At 49.0% G+C, this 21,622-nt stretch overlaps 2 protein-coding genes across 3 annotated transcripts in view; one reads left to right on the top strand and one right to left on the bottom strand.

Moving 5' to 3' along the window:
* USP35 (ubiquitin specific peptidase 35) overlaps window positions 1–2,313 on the bottom strand; it is an 81,216-nt gene extending 78,903 nt beyond the window's left edge. Inside the window, exon 1 of the mRNA XM_081241102.1 lies at window positions 1,978–2,313. The gene's annotated coding sequence lies outside the window, so the exon portion shown is untranslated. The remainder of the gene's footprint in view (window positions 1–1,977) is intronic.
* Window positions 2,314–2,589: 276 nt separating this feature from the next.
* KCTD21 (potassium channel tetramerization domain containing 21) lies at window positions 2,590–18,577 on the top strand. Of its 2 annotated transcripts, none has more exons than XM_081241399.1 (2): window positions 2,590–2,607; window positions 15,617–18,577. In XM_081241399.1, exon 2 carries the CDS (start codon window positions 15,647–15,649, stop codon window positions 16,427–16,429), a length of 783 nt encoding a protein of 260 aa, XP_081097525.1. In that variant the 5' UTR covers window positions 2,590–2,607; window positions 15,617–15,646; the 3' UTR covers window positions 16,430–18,577. The 2 variants fall into 2 exon arrangements, with proteins under 2 accessions (XP_081097525.1, XP_081097524.1); XM_081241398.1 differs by lacking the exon at window positions 2,590–2,607 and adding an exon at window positions 3,005–3,052.
* Window positions 18,578–21,622: the final 3,045 nt, after the last annotated feature.

Below are 21,622 nucleotides of genomic sequence, written 5' to 3'. Positions count from 1 at the left end.
TCCCTCCCTGGGCCCCAGCTCAGACTTCCCCATCCCTCCCTGGTCTTTCCGACACACCCTGCAAATATCATCAGATTACCTCATTAGACAATAAACTCCATCTTGCCATGCCCCTGCTCAGAACCCTCAAGGCCCCCCAGCCCCTTCAGGATAAGGTCCAAAGTCCCGAGCCTGACATTCAAGTCCTTTCTGTGACACTAAGCTAATAAAGGGGCAGGGTGGGAGATGAACTTGACAAACTCCATTTAGTGGTGAATCTACAGGAATCTGAGCAGTGGGCTTTTTCCTGCTCAATACTTTGGTGAAGTTTTCTCTGCTGAGAAAGGGCTTCTACCTCTTCTCTCCTGGCAAATTCTGACTCATCCTTCAATACCCAGGTCACATGCCCCCTCCTCTGGGAAGCCTTTCCAAATCCCCCTGCAACTCAATCTTTGGGCTTTGGCTTCCAAAGGCCTTCTTCGCTTCTCTCATCCCTGGGCAAGTGTAACTGGATTGATTCTATGCCCATCTCCCCCACCAGGCCGGGATCTCCTTTGGTAGGAAGTAGGTCTGGTCCCCCATCTGTGCCCAGTGCCCAGCACAGGACCAGGCACAGAGATGAAGGAGTGCCAAGTGACCGAGAGACATGTGACAGCAAGATGAGATAGAACCAAGGATATGATCAGAAAAGCACCTTCCAGGGACTGGCCTAACCCTTGGTCCGGTCACTGCCCCCTCATCTGCCCAGATCTGGTCTTGCATATCTATCACCCTGCGAATCTTAAACATCAGCCAAGAAAGCCCCTACAGAGGTCACTGGATGGGCTAGTCTAGAAATGACTCAAACAACCAAAGCTGAAGAAAAAGAAAACAACAAACAAACAAACAAACAAACCTGTTCCTGGTTAACCCTCAGGTCCAAAGTTCACAGAATTTCATGGGACAGGGGAGGGGGCTTCAAGGGCTCACTCAATCTCTCCACACCCCAGAGCACAGCAGCCCCTCCAAGCCCCAGCAATGAGGAGCCCATTTCCTTTCCTCTCTGACCCTCACACCCAGTCTCCCTCCTTTGACTCCCCTGGGTGCCAGAGCTGCCTGGCTGCCTGGGATGGGCAGGGGATGGGGGGAGCACCAGGCTGTGCTTCCTGACACCCAGAAGTCCCTCCATCCCTCGTCCCCCAGGTCTCTAGTCAGCAGCATTTCTCTCTGTATTTTTTAACTGAACTTCTACCCAAGGCAGCCCCGGGAAGGATCCCCTTGCCATACTACTGGGAGGCACTCCTTTGGGCCAAACTGTCGCAAGAAAAAAAAAAAAAAAAAAAAAAGGTGCGGTGGGGGAAGGTTACTAGTAAAACCCAACTGCCCTTTTACCGAAGGGGAACTGAGGAGAAGGGAAGAAGGTGGGAGCATATATTCGCTTCTCAGGAACCCAGCCCCAATGGGGGCCACCCCTCACATACCTCTGATGCCCGTGTCCCCACCCCCATCCCAGGTTTTCTGGAAGGGCGGGCACCAGGCTGACACATCGAGGTCTCTTGTTCACAAGGGTTCTTGTAGGGGGAGTACGCCCTGGCCGAGGATACTGAGAATAGCAGAAGCCCATTCCAAGCGGAGGCAGCCTCTTGGCCCCTCAGTTTGCACCCCAGCTCGACCCCACCCCTCCCTCCAGTTATACCAGCACCCGCTCCCAGCCCAGACTGGGGCTGCGGACCCCACGAAAAGCTGGCGAGCTTCATGACACTGGGCGCCGGTGCCCTCAGCCCTGAGGGGGGCGGGGGCAGGGGCGGTATCTCTATATACACAATTGATGAAGAAGATTGCGGCCCAGAGAGGGGCAGCTACTCGCCCAAGGTCACACAGCCAGGCCCAGTATGCACCTAGACCTCCCGCCTCCCAGCCCCGGACTCTAAAAGCCCTACGCGCGCGTCCTGGCTCTCGAACCATCTGGGTGCAGACACTCCCTCCCCCCAAGCTACACACATGCCCCAGCCCCCTTACCTCTGGAACCCCAGTGGCCCCTGCCTCAGAGTCAGCTCCTGGGCGGGGCGCTCAGGCCGGGCAGGACCAGGCTGGGCCAGGCTAGGTCAGGGCGGGTCCTTTGCTTCCCCCAGAGTGGAGACGCCCTCCGCCAGGTCCCAGACTGCAGGGATGCTGCTTCCACTGAAAAGCCCAACCTCTCCACCGGCTCTGCACAAGTCTGGAACAGGGGAGCCCAACTCAGCTTCGCGGCCACAGGGCTGCGGGACGAAGTGGGGGGGAGGGGCGAGGTGCGGGAAACGGGGCGGAGCCGGAGCGGGGGCCACCCCGCGAGCAGCCACTAGGGCCGCGTCCCCTTTAAGGCCAGCCGGCCTGAACGCTGGCGGGGGCGGGGTGGGAGCTGGACGGCTAACTGCAATGCCTCCTGGGAGATGGAGTTCGAAGTCGACGCGCCGAGCTGCAAAGAGCCCATGGAGGACTACAAGTCCCCGAGCGCAGCGCGCGGGTCCCGGGCCGCCGCGCCCCTAGACTGGGCTCCGGCCCTCCGCCCCCCTCGCAAAGCTGCGCTGGCTGCCCGCGGAGGGGAGGTTGCAGAGCGAGGGCAGGAGGTGGGTGCGGCGCGGCCGGGGGCACGGGGCGCAGGGAGTGCTGGTGAGGGAATGGCCCACCTGGACACCTGTCCTACCACGAGAGGTCATCTCGCCTACCCTAGCCTCGCCATTCTCATCTGTGCAATGGGGATAGCAACGCCCGTGGCTTGGGGGGAGGGGACGTTTATGGAGAAGAAGGGGCGGAGCGGGTGGAAGGAGCCTGGATGGCTGGTGATAGTAAGAAAAGCCCGGATAATAAGGGCCGAGACCGTGGGAGGAGTCTGGTGGGTGGGGCATGGAGGGGCGGGGTCTCTAGATAAGGAGAACACGCGTGAGATCGGAGAAGGGGCTGCAGAGTGGATGCTGAGAAAGCCAATGAAGCAAGCCTGGGATGGATTGGGTGGAATGGGCCGAAGCATTGGGGAGGGAGGGGTGGAGACGCAAACATGAAAAGGATCCCTCTCGGCCCTGGAAAGCCCAGTGTCAGCAGCGCTGATATGGTTTGGGTAAGAGGTTGCCCGAATGGGTAAATGCCTGTGGATGCACAGAACACCTTTCTTTCCTTGTGACTAGAAGTAAAGAGCCCGTCCCATGAACTCTGCGTCATATATATGGGCTCATTCAATTCACACCCTGTGAAGACAACACCATATCTCTTTACAGTTGAGGAACCTGAGGCTCAGAGAAGTAAAGTGACTTGCCTAAAGCCACCCAGGATTCCTTACTCCAAAGAGCCCGCTTTTTTTCCCTGCACTGCACGGAGGTAGAGGTTTAATCTGTAGTGAATGGCAGGGAACAGACGAAAGTGTCCATGTCCTGCCCTTAACAGGTTGTGTGACAGGACCATCTTCCTCAACCCTTCTCAGTGCCAACCTAAGGCAACCCCCCTGTGCTTATTGTTAGGATGAAATGAGGCGATGGATTTGAAAGCCATTTGTTTATAAATTATCCTTGTTGTGAGGAACAGGAAGACCATAAGGAAGAGTGGTCAAAATGAGGTGCTTGGGCCTGAGGAAAACCACAAGGTGAAGCCTGAGGGTGAGCCAAGAGGATGAAGGAAAATTCTGGAAGAGAGTGGGGATGGTGATAGTTATTGGAAGTCTGCACCGGATGAAAGAATATTTTGCTGTGCAAGCCAGGTCAGGTGGCTTCCCTTCTCCAGCCACTTTTTGCAGTTGGCCATCTCCTTTAGGGGTCCATGTGTGTCACCTGAGTCTGGGAAGCACCTTTTCTCTCTGTGGTGTGGGCATAATGGAGCAGCCTGTGAGCGTCTTAGAGATATGAACTGGGCAAAACAGGGCTAAAGATACAGCTGTTGGGTGTTGGGGGAGGCCAGGAAGGGTGGTGCCACCAGATAGTCCCCAGGGCTTTGAGCCAGAGTCTTTATCTGGTGGGCTGTGTAAGGTGGGGAAGACAGCTCCAGTTTATTGGGAGACACATTACTCACTTTGAGTGTTGTCATCCTTGAAATTTACCCAACTATGTTCTATCCATCCCCTACACAGTGGGAGTTCTTATATTTACTTCCACGTAATTACCTGGGCCTTGCCCTGTGCCTCAGATTCCAAATTAAAAATTCAAGAGACTATTTAAAAATAAAAAGTTTTTAAAATTCAGGAGAGATTGGTAAACCTCCCTATTGGTAGGTGAGAGTCTGGGACTAGGAAAATGGATCTGACTAAATGGGAGGAGTTGTCCCCCTTCCCCTGCCTGCCTACTTCTTGGGGTACAGAGAGGGGAGATCCCTGTCCTAACAGGGTGGCCAGACACCCATTTACTTAAGGAAAGTGGGCCTTGTTAAGGAGTGAGAATAAAATGCTCTGGAGATGCAAAGAAGGGAAGAATGAATTGCAGCTGAGGGGCCTGGCAGATGACTGGCATTTTCTTTGCAGTGCAGGCAGAGGGATAGCAGATGCCAAACTGCAAAGATAGGAGAGGGCCTGGCGTGGTCTATAAAGTAGGGATAATAATAAGCACCTTCATCTATGAGATTAACATGCATAAAGTGCATAGCACAATAGTAACTGCTCGGTAAATGTCAGCCATTTTTATTACTGCTATTGTTGTTGTTATGATCACCATCATATGCCCAAGAATTGGTCTAGGGCCACACAGCTAATAAAGGGGCAGAGCCTGATTCAAATGTAGGCCCAGGTGATGCCAAAGCCCATGCACTTTCCTCTCCCCACAAAGCCCCTACAGTTCTTTCTACCCATCCACATCTTTGAGGCCCAGAAGTGGCCCCTCTTTGTTAACATTCTTGGTAAGCCATGACAGGAGTTTCTTTTCTGCTGTAGTAGCAGAGACTCTGGGTTCAGGCGAAAGCAGGGGAAACAAGTCCTAAACAGCCATCTTCTCCCAGCCTGGATCTCAGCATGGAGACAGGTAGGCCTAGTGTTGTGGTTTCTGTGGGGGGTTTAGTCTATGTAGAAAGACCACTCGGATTTAAATTCTAACCCCTCCACCGACTGCGGGCTATTTTAGCTAAGCCCTGGTTGGCTTCCTCCAGAGCGCTGAGATCTCAGGAGAAGATCATAAGATGTTAATGCTTCTTAGTAGTAGTAATAACATCTAATATTTATGGGATCTGGCTATTTATTGGGGCCAGGCACACTGACTGGAACTTTACATCTACAGTCCCAGGAGGCAAGTGTTCTTTTCTTGCCCCTTCCTTCAAAATAAAAATATTTTTAGAAATTTCAAGCCTACAGAAAAGTTTAAAGAATAGCCTTTCACCTAGATGCACCAATTCACATTGCCGATTTTGCTTTTACACACGCACATTTTTCACTGAGCTATTGAAAAGTTATAGGCATCTCCACACTTGGCCCCTAAATTCTTCAGCATGTATCTCCTAATTATAACATTTTGCAACATAACCATAACACCGTTATCATACCTAAGAAAATTAGCAAGAACTCAATATTGTCTAATAAACAGTTGAGATTCAAATTTCTCCAACTGCCAAAAAAATTTCATATTTTTTTAAATCAGATACAGTCAAGATTCATTGATTGCATTTAATTATATCTCTTTAAGCAACTCATTTAATCTAGATAGAGCCCCTCTACCTGTTTAAACTTATTTTATAAATAATTGGGTTCAGTTTGGTTTTTTGTTTTTGTTTTTTCTGGCAATGTTGTGTACTTATTGAATCACATTAGGAGGCATATGATACCAGAGTCCTACTATCCATGAATGCTAAGTTTGATTATTGGATAAGGTAACAGCCTGATCTCTCTATAAAAGGGTAAGTTTTTCCTTCTTGTAACGAACAAGTAGTCTGTAGAGTGATTCTTTGAAACTGTCGGAATTACGTGTGCAGGATAACCTTTCACTCCACATCTGTTGATGATCCTTGCCTGAATAACAACATTGAGGGTTGCAAAATGGTAATTTGCTAATTATGTCATTCTTTGTATACTTATTAGCTGGTATTCTTTGTTACAGAATAACTTTTTCTGTGTGTGTGTGTGTGTGTGTGTGTGTTTGTCTTTCTCATTCCCTCTCCTGTCCCTCTCTTTTTTCTTTTTGGAGTAACATAGACTCATGGTTTTGTTTTGGGTTTTTTTTGCGGTACACAGGCCTCTCACTGTTGTGGCCTCTCCCGCCGCGGAGCACAGGCTCCGGATGCGCAGGCCCAGCGGCCACGGCCCACGGGCCCAGCCGCTCCACGGCATGTGGGATCCTCCCAGACCGAGGCACGAACCTGTGTCCCCTGCATCGGCAGGCGGACTCTGAACCACTGCGCCACCAGGGAAGCCCTCATGATTATTTTTTTTAACTCAATGTGTTATAACCTATTATCATCATTAATCTTTTTGGCGTTCAAATTATCCCAAATTTGGCCAATGAGAGTCCCTTCAGGTCTGCTCCTGTGTTTTGGTTTTTGTTCTGTTTCTTTTGGTGGGGGGGTGATATAATTGACATATAACATTGTATTCATTTTAGGTGTAAACATGATTTGATATGTGTATATATTGAAAAATGGTCACCACACAGTTACAAAATTTTTTTTTCTTGTGATGAGAACGTTTAAGATCTGCAGATATGCATTCTTTTGACTTCACCTCAGTAATCTTTGACTTCTTCTTTGCTGTCTGGAAAGAGATGTTCCAGGCTCACCTTAAACTTTTCCTGTCAGAGTACTGGAAGTACTGGAATCATCAGTTCCTCCAGGAAGCCCTGGTTTCCTTTAGTAGGAGACAACATTTAAAAAACGAGATCTGGGGTCAGGTGTGCTCATTGCTACTTGGGTATCATTGCGAGGCTCTTGAGCAGAGCTAAGAAATGATAGATGGATGGATAGATAGATAGATAATTATCAATGCCTTGTAGATTCATTGTTAAAACAATTGGTCCTCACTGTGTAAAAGCAGTAGATTGAATGTAAAATAGCTTCATTATGGAAGCTCAGTGAGCAGTAATGTAGGGAATTGCACAGAAAGAGCCCTTGCCTGTGCTAAGGCTCTGTGAGTGTATGGGCTGTTGGCTAGGACCTCTGTGTCTGGGTTCAGTCTCTTGCTCAGGACCCGGGTTAGAGAAGACCCCAGGCTGCCTCCAAAGGACTGGTCCTCTGAGCAGTGTCCAAACCTGAAACCTCCCAGAGGCTGTGACTCAGAGGTCAAGAATGGACACAAAGCCCTGGGCCAGGGACTCATCTTCCTTGGTTTGTGAAATAAAGATAATGTGATCTGTCCTGCCTGCATCCCAGAGTTGTTGTAAGGATCAATATATATATATATATATTTTTTTTAATTGCTAATCAGTCTTTTCAACACATTTATTATGAAATTCCTTCCCCTTTTCATTGTCTTAATACCATAGTTCATTGCCTTATAGTCTGATTTCCTACATTAAACTAAGATATATTATGTTTTTTCAAATATTCTTTCAGGTTATCACTCACCAATTTTTCCAAAATAAGATTTTACTCTTTTTTTTTTTAATCTTTTGAAAAAATACTTTTGGGAGTTGGACTAGGATAGCGTAACAACTGTAATTAATTTTAGAAGAACAACTTTAAGATATTCCCTCTCAGAATCATCACAGGTCTCTCTTTATTCAAATCCTGTTTATGCTTCGTAATAAAATGTCATAGCTTTGTTTCTGAAGGGGGCACAGGCTTTGAAGAGAGACCTCACTTGGAATTCTAGCTCTGCTACCTCTAACTGTGTGATCTTAAGCAGCTGTCTTCACCATTCTGTGCTTCAGTTTTATAATCCAGAAAATTGGGATGATAATCGTACCTACCTCACAGCCTCCGTGTGGTGTTGTAATGAGATAATCTACAGGAAAATGCCTCACATAGCTCGGGACATGTCCTCAGTGCTCAGGAAATGTTGATTCTCTGTGCACTGGTCTCATGTAGGTCAGAATCAAATTGAGGGGCAGGTTTGAGAGCACCTGGTAAGAGGTAGGAGGGGACAAGTGATGAACCTCTCCAAGGGGTTTGGCTGCTGAATTCCCAAGGAAGTTATTCAGAGCATGGCAGTCAGACAGGCCTGGGCTTGAATCCTGGCTCTGCCACTGCTTTCTTTGGGCAAGTTACCTACCTCTTAGAGCCTCAGGTTCTATTTTGTTAAGTAAAGATAATACTTTCCTCAAAGGAATGTTACAAGGATTAAATGAGTTAATGTGTATAATGCACTTAGCACAGGTAGGGTACCCAATAAGTACTCACCAGGCCATAGCTGTGTCCCTCGTGAGGCCTGCGGGAATGGAGACATAGTTTTAAAGTAGGACTCTCTAGAGCGATGTCTTGACTGCCCTTTCTTATGGGGCACCTACTCTCAAAGCATTATATTTCCTTTGTTACAATTAGAGGTTGCAACCGGGTGATTTTTCAGGCCCCAGACTGGGATTGGCCCTTCACATGGTACCAGGCTGGGCCTTAAGATCCACCACCCCTCGTTTTGGCCACAGACCCATTTCAGGGAGGAGAGAATTTCCAGCCAACTCCCAAGTTTCCAGGCCCCCTGGCCTTCCCTGCCCAGTCAGATGGTCTGAGGATCCGCATGGCATAATTTCCTGGTTTTCTCAGAGAGGGAAATAGGCTGATCTTTTTCTTGGTTCTTTTCAAGTAGAGAGGCAGACTTGGAAAGTCTCCTGCTTAAGAAAAATTATTTGTTCAGACACAGTGGTAGGGTTTCTTTTATCTCCTACTTCGTGGTTCAGTTTGCATTCTCATTCATCTTTTCTAATCTGGCTTTTAAAAACCTGGCTTTTTGTGTTTTGCTGCTTTGCCATTAAGCATCATGAGTTGGTATTAAAATAGAAGGGTATAGACCTCTAGTGGGCTTGTCGTGTGTCAGCTATGGAGGGGCTCCAGGCCATCCAGGATCCTGTCCCCAGATCCTCCGATGTGAGTGGGCAGAGTCCCAGGCCAGCCATGACCTAGCTGCCGAAAGACCTACCGCAGTCTGATCTGGACAGAGAATAAGGGAGTATGCATCTCCCACTCACGCTAGGACCTCAAGGTGGGAAGGGGAAACTATCAGAGGTGTTGGACTCACGCTGACCTGGATTCAGATCGCAGCTCCTCCAGTGACTAGCTCTGTAACCTTGAGCAGTCTCTTAACCTTTCTGAGCCTCAGTTTCCTTATCTGTAAAATAGAGATAATAGCATCTGTCTCACAGGGTGCTTGTAATGACATCAAATGAGGTCATGCATGTACAGAATCAGCACAAGAGTATCATCCTCTGTACTTTTGTATATATTTTATTAAAAATAAATAAAATGCTACCATGAGTTAGGCGAAGCATTATAAAAGCAGGAGGTGTTGTGCTCAGCAGGTGGTAGCTAGTATCTTATCAAGCAAGCTGCATAGCAGTATTTTAAAAGGCTACTTCAGGGATTCTCACACTTGCTGAAGCTATTAAACAGCCTTTTGTTGCTATTACAACTCTCAGCAACCTGTGCAGTGGGAAGAGACTGAACTTTCCGCTGGCTGGCTGTGTGTCCTGGGCAAGTCCTCAGTCTTTCTGAGTCTCTGTTTCCTGTCTGCCAAACAGAATGATGCCTGCTTTGTAGGATTGCTATATGAATTAAAAGGGCTGATGGGTGTAAAGGCCTCGGATGTAGTGGAATGCTCAGTGCATGTTCATTCCTTCCTCTCTCAGCCCCTGCCCCAGAGTCCCCCCAGCACCTACTGTGTGCCAGGCAGTGAATATGCAGGAACACTGCTCTCACAGAGATCACAAGCTAGGCAGTGGTTTTCACAATTTATATCACAACCCACAGTATGAAGGTACACTCTATATCACAATCCAGTTCCTCTTCCTTTCTCTGTCTGTGTGTGTCTCTCTCTCACACACGGACACAAAGGAAACAAAAGTTTCACAACACTATATATGTAAAACTGGTTATAACCCAGTGTATTGTATTGTCCGTGACACAGTCACAGTCTTGATTTTTTTCCCAATTTATGAAGGCATAATTTATGTGCAGTAAAAGTCACCCTTTTTAGGTATACAGTTATATGAATTTTTATAATCTTTATACAGTCATTTGTCTACCAGCACATCAAGATACAGAATATTTCCATCACTCCAAAATATTCCTTCATGCCTGTTTGTAGCCAGTCTTACCCCTAGCCTCTCCAGTCACTGATCTGATTTCTGTCTCTCTAGTTTTGTCTTTTCCAGAATGTTGTATAAATAAAATCATATGCCATGTAACCTTTTGAGGCGGGCTGCTTTCACTTAATAGAATGCTTTTGAGAGTCTTCTGTGTTGTGGTGTGTGTCAGTAGCTAGTTCCTTTATATTGCTGAGTCATATTCCATTGTATGGATATACCACAATTTGTTTATCATTTACATTTTAGTTTCTGGGATTGGGCAATTCCAAATAAAGCTGCTATAATCATTCACACATGGGTTTTTGCATGGACATGTGTCTTCATTTCTCTGGGATAAATATCTAGGAGTAGGGTTGATGGGTCATATCGTAACTGGATGCCAAAAACTGTTTTCTACTGTGGTTGCACCATTTTGCATTCTCACTGGCAATATATAAGAATTTCTATTGCTCTATGTACTTATCAGCGTTTGGTATTGTCACATTTTTCATTTGAGCCATTGTAACAGGTATACTGTGGTTTTAATTTTCATGTCCCTAATAACTAAGGATACCAAGCATCTTTTCATGTGATTATTTGTCATCTGTATATCTTCTCAGTGAAGGTGCTTGTTCAGATCTTTTGCCCACTTTTTAGTTAGGTTGTTTATTTTCTTACTGAGTTTTGAGAGTTCTTTATATATTCTGGTTAACAATCATGTATCAGATAGGTGTTTTGCAAATATTTTCTTGCAGTTTGTGTCTCATTTTCATTTTTTTTAAAATAATTTTTTAAATTTATTTCTTTATTTTTGGCTGTGTTGGGTCTTCATTGCTGCACGCGGGCTTTCTCTAGTTGCGGCAAGTGGGGGCTACTCTTTGTTGCGGTGCACAAGCGTCTCATTGCGGTGGCTTCTCTTGTCGTGGAGCACGGGCTCTAGAGCGCAGGCTCAGTAGTTGTGGCACGGGGGCTTCAGTAGTTGTGGCTCGTGGGCTCTAGAGCATAGGCTCAGTAGTTGTGGCGCACGGGCTTAGCTGCTCCGCGGCATGTGGGATCTTCCCAGACCAGGGCTTGAACCCGTGTCCCCTGAATTGGCAAGCGGATTCTCAACCATTGCGCCACCAGGGAAGCCCTCATTTTCATTTTTTTTAAGTGTCTTTCGAAGAGGAGAAGTTTTTCATTTGGATGAAGTCTAGTTTATTAAATTTTCTATGGTTTGTGCCTCTTAGGTCCTATCCAAGAAATCTTTGCCTAACAGAAAGTCACAAAGATTTTCTCCTAGAAGTCTTATAGTTTTAAAAAGATTTTACGTTTAGGTCTGTGATCCATTTTGAGTTAATTTTCATATATGTTACAAGATATGAGTTGAGGTTCTTTTTTTGCATATGGATATCCAGTGATCTTCATCTTGAGAAAGCCAGGGAGGAGGGCCATATGCAAAGCAGATCATTACATGATGGAATGGTGGGCTGTGCAAGGGACCAGAAACCCCGAGAGGAGAGCTGGGAAGGTGGGGATCTGGGGACTGCCTTATCGAGGCAGTGACTCATACGCTGGGCCTTACAGGTTGACTGCGGAGATGGTGGAGAAAGTGAAGAAGGGTGGTATGTGGAGAGCAAAGGCAGGGCAGGTGAGGGTGGATGCGGAGGTGTCAGGAGTCCCAGAGCATAGAGTGTGGGGAGAGTCAGGATTAGAGGTGAGATTGGATGAGCAGGGTGGTTAGAGCAGGCAGTACTATGTCAGGAAAATCGGCCTGCAAACTAAAATGGAAGGTGGACAGAAAGGCGGAAGGGAGCCAAGTGAGGATGTTAGGGGAGCGGGGATGAGGTCTGAGCTCCAGGAATTGCCGTAGGGACAGGTACAAGGGGACAGTTGAGAAAAATGTTAGGATGCTGAGTCAGGGCTGCCTCCCAGGCTCAGGCAGATGAGCGGCTAAGAAGAATCAACAGCAGGTTCTGGGGAAGAGGAGTTCTGTGCGAGGCTTCTGGTACCCATAGAAAATTCAGGTGGAGGTGTCCAAGAGGCAGGCAGCTGGGTACACAGGGGGGCTGGAGCTCCGTGGCCAAACCCGCCTGCCACATTCTTGAAGCTTCTCAGCCCCGCGAGGTGCCAGTTCCTGCCCCCCTGTGTCATTGTGGCTCTCAAACAGAGCCTGTGGATTTGCCATGGTGGACACCGTGGCACTGTAACTAGGAAATAGGGGCTTGAAGGGCTGAGTTCTCTGGCTCCTGGGTCTGGGGAGAATACCACAGGGAGCACCCTCGTCTGGGGTCAGGAGACCTGCCTTCTAACCAGCCTCCGCCCTGACTGACAGCAGCTCCTGGTGCTGCCCTGGATGAATGATCAGGAGCCTCACTGCAGGGGCTCAGGGGCAGGGGCTCAGGGGCAGGAAGGCAGGTGCTCTGCTGCTTTTGCAAGCAGAAAAATAGGAGTTTGGGTGCCCATCCAAGGGCCCCCAGGTATGCCCTGTGGCTCCTCATTGTCTTCCCTACCCCTGTGCTTTGAGCTCTTCAGAGCTAATGTGCTTAGGAGATACGGGGTCTGCAGCCCATAGAACTGTCAGGAAAGACAGCCCAGCCTCTCTGTCGCCTAAGCCTGCTCTTTCCATGGAGCTGAGCCACTTCACAGAGCCTGGGCCTTAAATCAAACAGGAAAAGAGACTGGAAACTAGGTCTGGCTCCTGCCTGGACCCCCTGGAGAGAAAATTGGTCAGACTCAGGCCCCAGGCCAAGCATCCACCTCAGCTGCAGGTCTCAGCACAGCCACCCCCCAGCTTCCTCGGAGCCCTCCCCCTCCCCCTCTCTGTTGGACACCCCCTCCAACACTGTCTCACAGCCCATCTGCTGCAGGCTTCTGCTGATGATTTTGTAACTTCATCATGGGCTTGTTTCTCTTCAGACACTGCAGATGGTTAATGTCTTTCTGCGATATCAAAGTGCCCCATTACACAGGGAAAGAATTACCAAGGGCCCTCCCCACAGAGAGTTGGGTGGGATAGCCGAGCATCTTCCACACCCAGCATGGCCTCCACCCGCTGAAGTAAGGGGGTCTCAGTGCAGTCAGCCTCCTCAGAAGGCAGGCGTGGGGTGAGAACTGCCCTGGCCCACTTGCCACCCCTGCTGGGTGACTTTCGGGAAGTCCCCCTCTTGGACCTCTGTTTTCCCATCTGGACAGTAAACGTGCCAGAATTAATTCCAGACCTACTCCCACATCTCCTGGTACATCTTCCTTCCTTCCTTCCTTCCTTCCTTCCTTCCTTCCTTCCTTCCTTCCTCCCTCCCTTCCTTCCTCCCTCCCTTCCCCCCCTCCTTCCATCCGTTTCTTTTTTTCTTTCTTTCTTTCATTGTTGAGGTAGAATTGATTTGCAGTATTAGTTTCAGGTTTACAGCACAGAAATTCAAAATTTTTATAGATTATACACCATTTAAAGTTACTATAAAATATTAGCGATATTCCCTGTGCTGTAATTGGTACATTTCTCTTGTTACTGAACCCTCACTGTCTCTTGCTGTGGTCTCCTCTGCCAGCCTGGGCTCTTCTCAAGGGCAGCACTGGGGCTGATTCCTCCCTGTGCCCTCCACACCCAACATTAGAGGAAGATTGCTGAATTCATTCCACAGGTTGGCTCCTGGGAAAGTATCGTGTTGGAAGCCAAAAAGGTACATCCCCTGATTTCTAGAACCTTAAAGAAAAGTTAGAATCCAAGACTTCAGGTTGAAGGAGACACCAGCCCTAGACACTAGAGGCTGTGAGATCAGTGGGGGAATGGTGGCAGAGGGTTGTTAAGGAGTGGAGTGGGTAAAGAGCCTTCAGGAAGGGTGCTTGGTGGCAGAGTCCCACATTTGCACTGACCTCAAAGCAAGTTTCAGAGGAGGCTGGGGTGCCATCATGGTAGAAAAGAGCAGGCCGTCGGGAGCCAAGAGCATCTTCATGGCAAGGCAAGTTGTCATGGGAGGATGAGAATCCAGAAAGGAGTGTCCAGAGGGTTGAGTGGCCCATTGTGGGCCTGGTGGATAGATGGAAGTGGTACTAATCACAGCCATTTGTTGTGAATTCTTTTAGATGGAAAAAATAATTAAATAAGAAGGCAACATCAGTACAGCAGAAGGAGCACGGGGCTTGGAGTCCTAAATCTCAGAACATCTGTTAAGTACCTACAGTGGACCAGTCTTTGGCTAATAAGCATGAATACATTTTTCTCTCTCATATAAAGGAACCTGGACTTGAATCCTGGCAGGACCCTTCACCGGTCTGAGCATAGGGAATGAATCCTGACAGTTTCCCTTATCTGCACAGTGGGGATGATCAGTGATATTGTCTATGTCAAAGGATAGTATGTAAGCAAATGTACGTAAGAGCAGCTAGCATAGCATTCAGTCCAGGCACATTTTCTTTCCTTCCTTAGACCAGTGGTTCTCTGTCCTAACTGAACATTTAGAATCAGCTTTTAAAAAATACCAACGCAATGCGGCTTCCCTGGTGGCGCAGTGGTTGAGAGTCAGCCTGCCGATGCAGGGGACGCGGGTTCGTGCCCCGGTCCGGGAGGATCCCGCATGCCGTGGAGCGGCTGGGCCCGTGAGCCACGGCCGCTGAGCCTGCGCGTCCCAAGCCTGTTGCTCCGCAGTGAGAGAGGCCACAACAGTGAGAGGCCCGCGTAACGCAAAAAAAAAAAAAAAAAAAACAGTGCTGAGGCCACATTCCAGGCCAATTAAAACAATCTCTGGAGGGTGGAACCCAGGCTTTGTTTTATCTTTTCATTTCTTTCTTTTTTTTTTTAAACTCCCTAGTGAACCTAATATGCTTTAGATGGTATGGCAATTATTACCAATCCATTTGTTCATCAAGTATTAATTCGTTTCAACTCCAAGGACCTACAATAAGAAATTGAGAACTGTGACTACCCAGATGTTATGGACTGAATGTTTGTGTCCCCCAAAATTATATGTTGAAATCCCAACCTCCAATGTGATGGCGTAAGGAGGTGGGGCCTTTGGAAGATTAGGTCATGAGGGTGGAGCCCTCTTGAACAAGATTACTGCCCTTATAAAAGAGATTCCAGGGCTTCCCTGGTGGCGCAGTGGTTGAGAGTCCGCCTGCCGATGCAGGGGACACGGGTTCGTGCCCCAGTCCGGGAAGATCCCACATGCCGCGGAGTGGCTGGGCCCGTGAGCCATGGCCGCTGAGCTTGCGCATCCAGAGCCTGTGCTCCACAATGGGAGAGGCCACAACAGTGAGAGGCCCGCATACCGCAAAAAAAAAGAAAAAAAAAATAGAGATTCCAGAGAGCTCTCTTGCCCCTTCTGCCATATTAGGACACAGAAAACAACCCTCATCAGACATCAGATCTGCCCCTACCTTGATCCTCAACTTCCCAGCCTCCAGAACTGTGAGAAATAAATGTTTGTTACTTAAGCCACCCAGTCTATAGTATTCTGTTATACCAGCCCCAACAAACTAAGATATCAGATATGGTTGGGTAATGGTCATTTCTTACTTACCTCTCTCTGTAGGAGTACTTCCCAGCATCCCAGCCTCCTGCCATGTCTGACCCCATCACACTGAATGTCGGGGGGAAGCTCTATACAACCTCACTGGCAACCTTGACCAGCTTCCCTGACTCCATGCTGGGCGCCATGTTCAGCGGGAAGATGCCCACCAAGAGGGACAGCCAGGGCCACTGCTTCATTGACCGTGACGGCAAAGTGTTCCGCTACATCCTCAACTTCCTGCGAACCTCCCACCTGGACTTGCCCGAGGACTTCCAGGAGATGGGCCTGCTCCGCAGGGAGGCTGACTTCTACCAGGTGCAGCCCCTGATTGAGGCCCTGCAGGAGAAGGAGGTGGAGCTGTCCAAGGCCGAGAAGAATGCCATGCTCAACATCACGCTGAACCAGCGTGTGCAGACGGTCCACTTCACTGTGCGTGAGGCACCCCAGATCTACAGCCTGTCCTCTTCCAGCATGGAGGTCTTCAATGCCAACATCTTCAGCACCTCTTGCCTCTTCCTTAAGCTCCTGGGCTCCAAGCTCTTCTACTGCTCCAACGGCAACCTATCCTCCATCACCAGCCATTTGCAAGACCCCAACCACCTGACTCTGGACTGGGTGGCCAATGTGGAGGGCCTGCCTGAGGAGGAGTACACCAAGCAGAACCTCAAGAGGCTCTGGGTGGTGCCAGCCAACAAGCAGATCAACAGCTTCCAGGTCTTCATGGAGGAGGTGCTGAAAATCGCGCTGAGTGACGGCTTCTGCATCGATTCTTCTCACCCACACGCTGTGGATTTTATGAACAATAAGATTATTCGATTAATACGGTACAGGTAAAAGGACCCCAGCAACATTGGATGGGGGCTTCCCAAAGCCAAGATCTTGGAGAGTGTCTCGCCAGTGGTGTGAGACAGGCCACTGTACTAACCTGTATTAATCGTGTAGCAGGACTTGATTTCCCCCGTGATGCAGTCCACCTGTAGGAATCCATGTGTCCTCTTGACAGAGCCACCTTTTTCCTTGCTACTTTGAGCTGGGGATGGGCAGTTTGCTCTAAGTGAAGAGTCTGCCAACATGTCCTAAAGGAGGCCACAGGAGGACTTTTTGGCTAGACAAAGGAACAGCAGTTTTTTCTTGGGTCCAGCTCTCTCTGTACCATTAGGCAGTGCCTCACTTAGCCATCTGTAAACAGAGCCTCTGGTGGAGGGGATGGGGTGAGAACAAGAGGCTCCCTCTAGTTTCCCAGAACATGAAGTACCCAGAGATTCCCATCCTGCCTGCCCCTCCGTCCCTGGGATGTGGCCAGAACCTTGGACTTGCTTGGCTGGCTTGGAAATGAAGTGGGTAGTGAGGGTGGGATTTGAGCCTGGCATGGCCTGAAGGAATTAGCCTCCAGGCAGGGTTCAGAAGACGGGGATATCCCTCTTGACTGGGCCAAATCTAGGCCTTTGGGGATTTCTGGCTTCAGAAATAAGCTGCTGTCCCTGCGAAGATTTGAAAGTATCTGGAGCCAGTGCAATGAAAGGCGCTTCATAATGTGGCCTGATACCTGACTTTTGTAATCCTTTACCCAAGAAGTTGAAGTGTCATTGAAACAGATCATTTAAAACAAATACATTATGGACTCTCAGGGTTGGAAAATGATTCAACAGTCGCTCAGTCCTCCCGCACCCCCAGCACACCCCAGCACATTTGCGGCTGAGGGCTTCTCCCCAGTACCTTCAGGAGATCAACTATCCCTGCTTGCATACCCTCAGTGACAGGAAGCTCATCATCCCCAAGGCCAGCCCCTGCCATAGTTGGCTGTTAGAAAGTCCTTCCTTATATTGAGCTGAAACCTGCCCTTCCACAACCATTTTCTGGTTCTGGTAGACCTTCCTTCTCACCCAAATGTGTATTTTCTCTTTCAAAATAGTCACTTTGAGAGGCCAGATACCTATTTTGAAAATATTATTACTCGCTATTAGGATTCCCCTTGGGATTTGTCTTCAGCACCAAGGTTAGCCCCTTTCATTCCCTGTAAGTCATCCCCATTGTGTCGTGGCCTCGCTTCATTTGTGACCCTCCCTTCTCACCAGACATGACTGTGCATAGCTTCTGATCATCTTCTGTTGAGTTTGAAGATTGCTGCCCCAGAGGAAGGAGACCAGGGTCTTGGCAATGTGTAACAAGGAGCCTAGGAGTGACCTGAACCATAACATTGCCCTTGGAGTAAGCGTCCAGCCCTTAAAACACTGCTCTGAAGGATGTGGGCTTCCCCTGCAGTAGTTTCTGGGCATAACCAGCCCATGGACCTCCTTGGGGTGAGACCCTGAGCCACCACTTCCCAGGGGGTGATGAGCAGTGCATGTCTCAAAGCTGCACATTATGATTCATCCCTGGCGTAAGGGTGGCCTTGGGAGTCCCAGAATCTTCCCCACTGGGCAGGGGCCCTCAGACAAAGCCAGAGAAGTCTGGTGCCACAGGTGGCCCTAGGGGATTGTCCGAGGAAGGGGCTTCCCATAGTTACACCCTGTGAATAGGGAGCTTGTACGCTGGGCTGTGGGCAAGGCCACATCCCTTAGGTAATAAAGGTCTTTTCCCCCCTACAGTGGGACCCAGGAGTCTCTGATAACTGTCCCATGCCACCAGGCCAATGGTATTCAGGAAATCCACTCAGGAGAACCCAATTTAGACCAGCCAGCAGAAGCTGTGACCATAGCAGAACAGTTCAAGGAAGAAATCTTATAAATCACCACGGTCTCTTTTTCTTTTCCATAAAAATTCTTTCTCCATCTTTTCAGTGCTTCTTAATTCAAGCAGCTTGACTTTAGAGAAAGCACAGGTCCTGTGAAGCCACTAATTTGCTGTGTGACTTTAGGCAAGTCACTTACCTCACTGAGCCATCTCTGTTTCTTCATCTGTGAAATGTGCATAACAGTAACACATAACCCTACCTACCTCACAGGGCTGTTGTGAGGATCAAATGAAATAATTTATGTGAGAATACAGTATAATTGATAAATGGTTGTTATTATTTTGTGTCTACATATAAGGGAAAAAACCCTGGCTTTGGAATCAAGCTGACCTGGGTCTGGATTCTGGCTCCATCACTTGCTGTGTAACCTTGAACAAGTCCCTGGGCCTCCCTGATTTGTTTCCTCTTCAGATAACAATCCCACCTCCTAGTGTTCTGTGACTTGGTTATGTATGTGAAAATTCCTAGCTAGGCCTGGCCCATAGGAGCTCAATAAATGTTTGCTCTTTTAGGAGTAATGATGGACTGTCATGCAGGAGACACCATGAGCATATAACAATTTAACAAGCCTTCTGGGGCACCTGGTGTATGGTCCCCGAGGATGGGAACAGCCACAGATAAGTTTAGTCTGGAAAAGCGTAGAGGGCCACACAGTGTACTGTGGGAACTTGGGGAAAGCAAGCTTAGTTCTCAGAAAAGGCATAATGGATGGTCGAGCTGGGCCTTTAAGGGTAGGTTGGATGGTAACAAAATGAGCTAAGGAGGGCACCGTGGGCACTGGAAACGCCATGAGCCGAGGCCCGGGAGCCATGCAGGTGAGGCTCCAAGCAGGGCCTCTGCACAAAGGGAGCCACATGCAGTACATGCAGAGTGCTCACTGTGCCCATCTCCCTCAGGTGAGTGCAGCCACCTGCTTAGTGCAACAGAGAGATACTGAGCCTGCAGGCGGCACCATCCCAGAGGACCAGTGAGTCAGGGTCAGCTGGGAGGCGGCATGTGATTCTTGTCATGAGCCCCTAGCTGCCTGGAGCGAGACACTGGTGCTCAGTGATAACAGGACTCAGTTTATTTAGCCTTTTGCACAGCTGAGAGCTTTGTCCCAACTAAAGGGCAATTCTGGGCACGCGACCTCGTCAGCTCTCTGTTCCTCCCCGAGGCATGCAGAAGGATGGTCAGGGAGGGTGCTCTTGAGGGAACCCTAAGGCACTTTAGCGTGACCACTTGGTGAGACCTGCCACAAACAGGGCCCCTGCATGCTGGAAGGCCAGCAGTAGCTGTCACCTCAGGCACCTCCTAAAGCTCTTTGCCCTTTTATGAAGGGCAAGCCTTCTGATGCTAGGTTCTGTCTTTGGGCCAGAGCTCCCTGTGCAGAGGTGGCCATGGCACCCCCCATGCCAACACCTCAGTGCCCTACACAGCCCCCCAGGCTAGGATGTGGTCACTCTGCTTTGTAAACTTCTATGTGACCTAAAACATAGCGTTTTTGTAACTGCACCTTTGTTCATCCCAAACTTCCAGCTTGCTTTCACAAATTACTCCTAAAACAGGCTACTGTAAGTGGAGGCATAGCCAAGATCAGCCTAGGCCAATTTCTCATGTGTCCAGAGCACCAGCCCATCCCTTTCCTGAACTGTGGTCTGTTCACACTGACCACCTGAGTCTGCCTGTATCCCAGGGGGCTCAGGGCTGGTTGCGCAGTTGGCAGGGAAATGAGACCCCGTGATCATCTTGCAGAGCAAAACAACCTTGATAACTGGCCCATCAAAGGGAGGGGCCCAGGCTTCTTTCCAGGCCCTGTGGGGTCCTGGCTCTGGCAGCTCTGTCTGTCCAGACAGCCCTGTGACCTCAGTCTCCTTCAGAACCTTCAGGACAGTGTGGCACCAAACAGAGAGCTGTGGAGACAGTCTGGTGACATGCTCACCCCAGTCTGGTGCACAGGGACCCAAGGGGGGCCCTGAAGAGAAAAGTTGGCCTATGGAAACCAGAGGATCACTGAGCAACCCATGGTACCCAGAACCCCACCCGACACAAAGGACAACCTAATAAGCTCTGTGGTGCCACTGCTTAGCTCTGACTTCTGGGCAGGGAGAACATGCCCAATCAGGTGTGTCTGACCTCACTGGCCCCTCTCCTGGACCTATTTTCCACCAACTTCCCTGGCCCTCCCACCCCAATATATGTATTTGGGAGTATTTCAAAGCCTTTATCAACATTTCCCGGTTAACTGACAGCCCTAGAGTGTTCTATCCCATTCTTATGTCAGTCCCTCCCAAAAGCCTACATTCCCTTTTACTGAGGTGCTGGGTAAAGGCTCAGTTGAGTCACAAATCCTCTAGAGATCCTGCTGCATTGTGACATGGGTTCTCCCTTCCCAACCCTAATTAGTTCACTTTATAAATCCAGTACTGAATTTGCTTCAAAAACACCCTTTGGGGGCTTCCCTGGTGGCGCAGTGGTTGAGAGTCCACCTGCCGATGCAGGGGGCGCGGGTTCGTGCTCCAGTCCGGGGAAGATCCCACATGCCGCGGAGCGGCTGGGCCCGTGAGCCATGACCGCTGAGCCTGCGCGTACGGAGTCTGTGCTCCACAACAGGAGAGGCCACAACAGTGAGGCCCACGTACCATAAAAAAAAAAAAAAAAGAAAAAACACCCTTTTGTTTGGCATCTCATATGTTGCCAAGCTCCTTCCTGTCCATAGTTTCATTTCACAGAACCAAAGAATGACCATGCCATGCCATTCAACACCTCGCCTGCCCTTTACTACTTTGTCTACATAGCAAACATCTGCTCATCCTTCAACACTCTGCATAAGCCTTGCCTCCTTGGCTCACCAAGTAGAGTTACTCCCAGCCCGCTTTGTACCACCCTATATCTGGTGTGGACTTTTATCAGCATACTGCAGCTGTTCACAGGCAGTGTTGTGCTGGTAAATATTTAACAACAACTAGCTCTCATGGAAATGCACTGATCTGTAGCATCAGCCAATTTCCATGGTGTAAATACTCTCACAGTAGTCAATTTCAAGTCACCAATATGAAGTCACTGATCATCGGGGAAGAGAGGCACACAATGGGCTCTGGAGAGCCAGAGGGAGCATGCTCCAGCACACCTCTGTGTCTCCCACTGAACCGCATGCTTCTGAAGGCCAGGGCTCTGGCTGGCTGTTTGTATCACCAGTGCTCAGCACACAGAAAGTGCTCAATATATGTTTGAGGGACACTGCCACCTGTGGAATAAGACATTTTTACCTCCTTGATGTCCTCTCTTGTTCAAACTCCATCTTGCTCAAAAGA

This window comes from Mesoplodon bidens (assembly GCF_964165515.1).
Source record: "Mesoplodon bidens genome assembly, chromosome: 7".
NCBI lineage: Eukaryota > Metazoa > Chordata > Mammalia > Artiodactyla > Ziphiidae > Mesoplodon > Mesoplodon bidens.
This window is presented reverse-complemented; position numbering and strand designations above follow the sequence as displayed.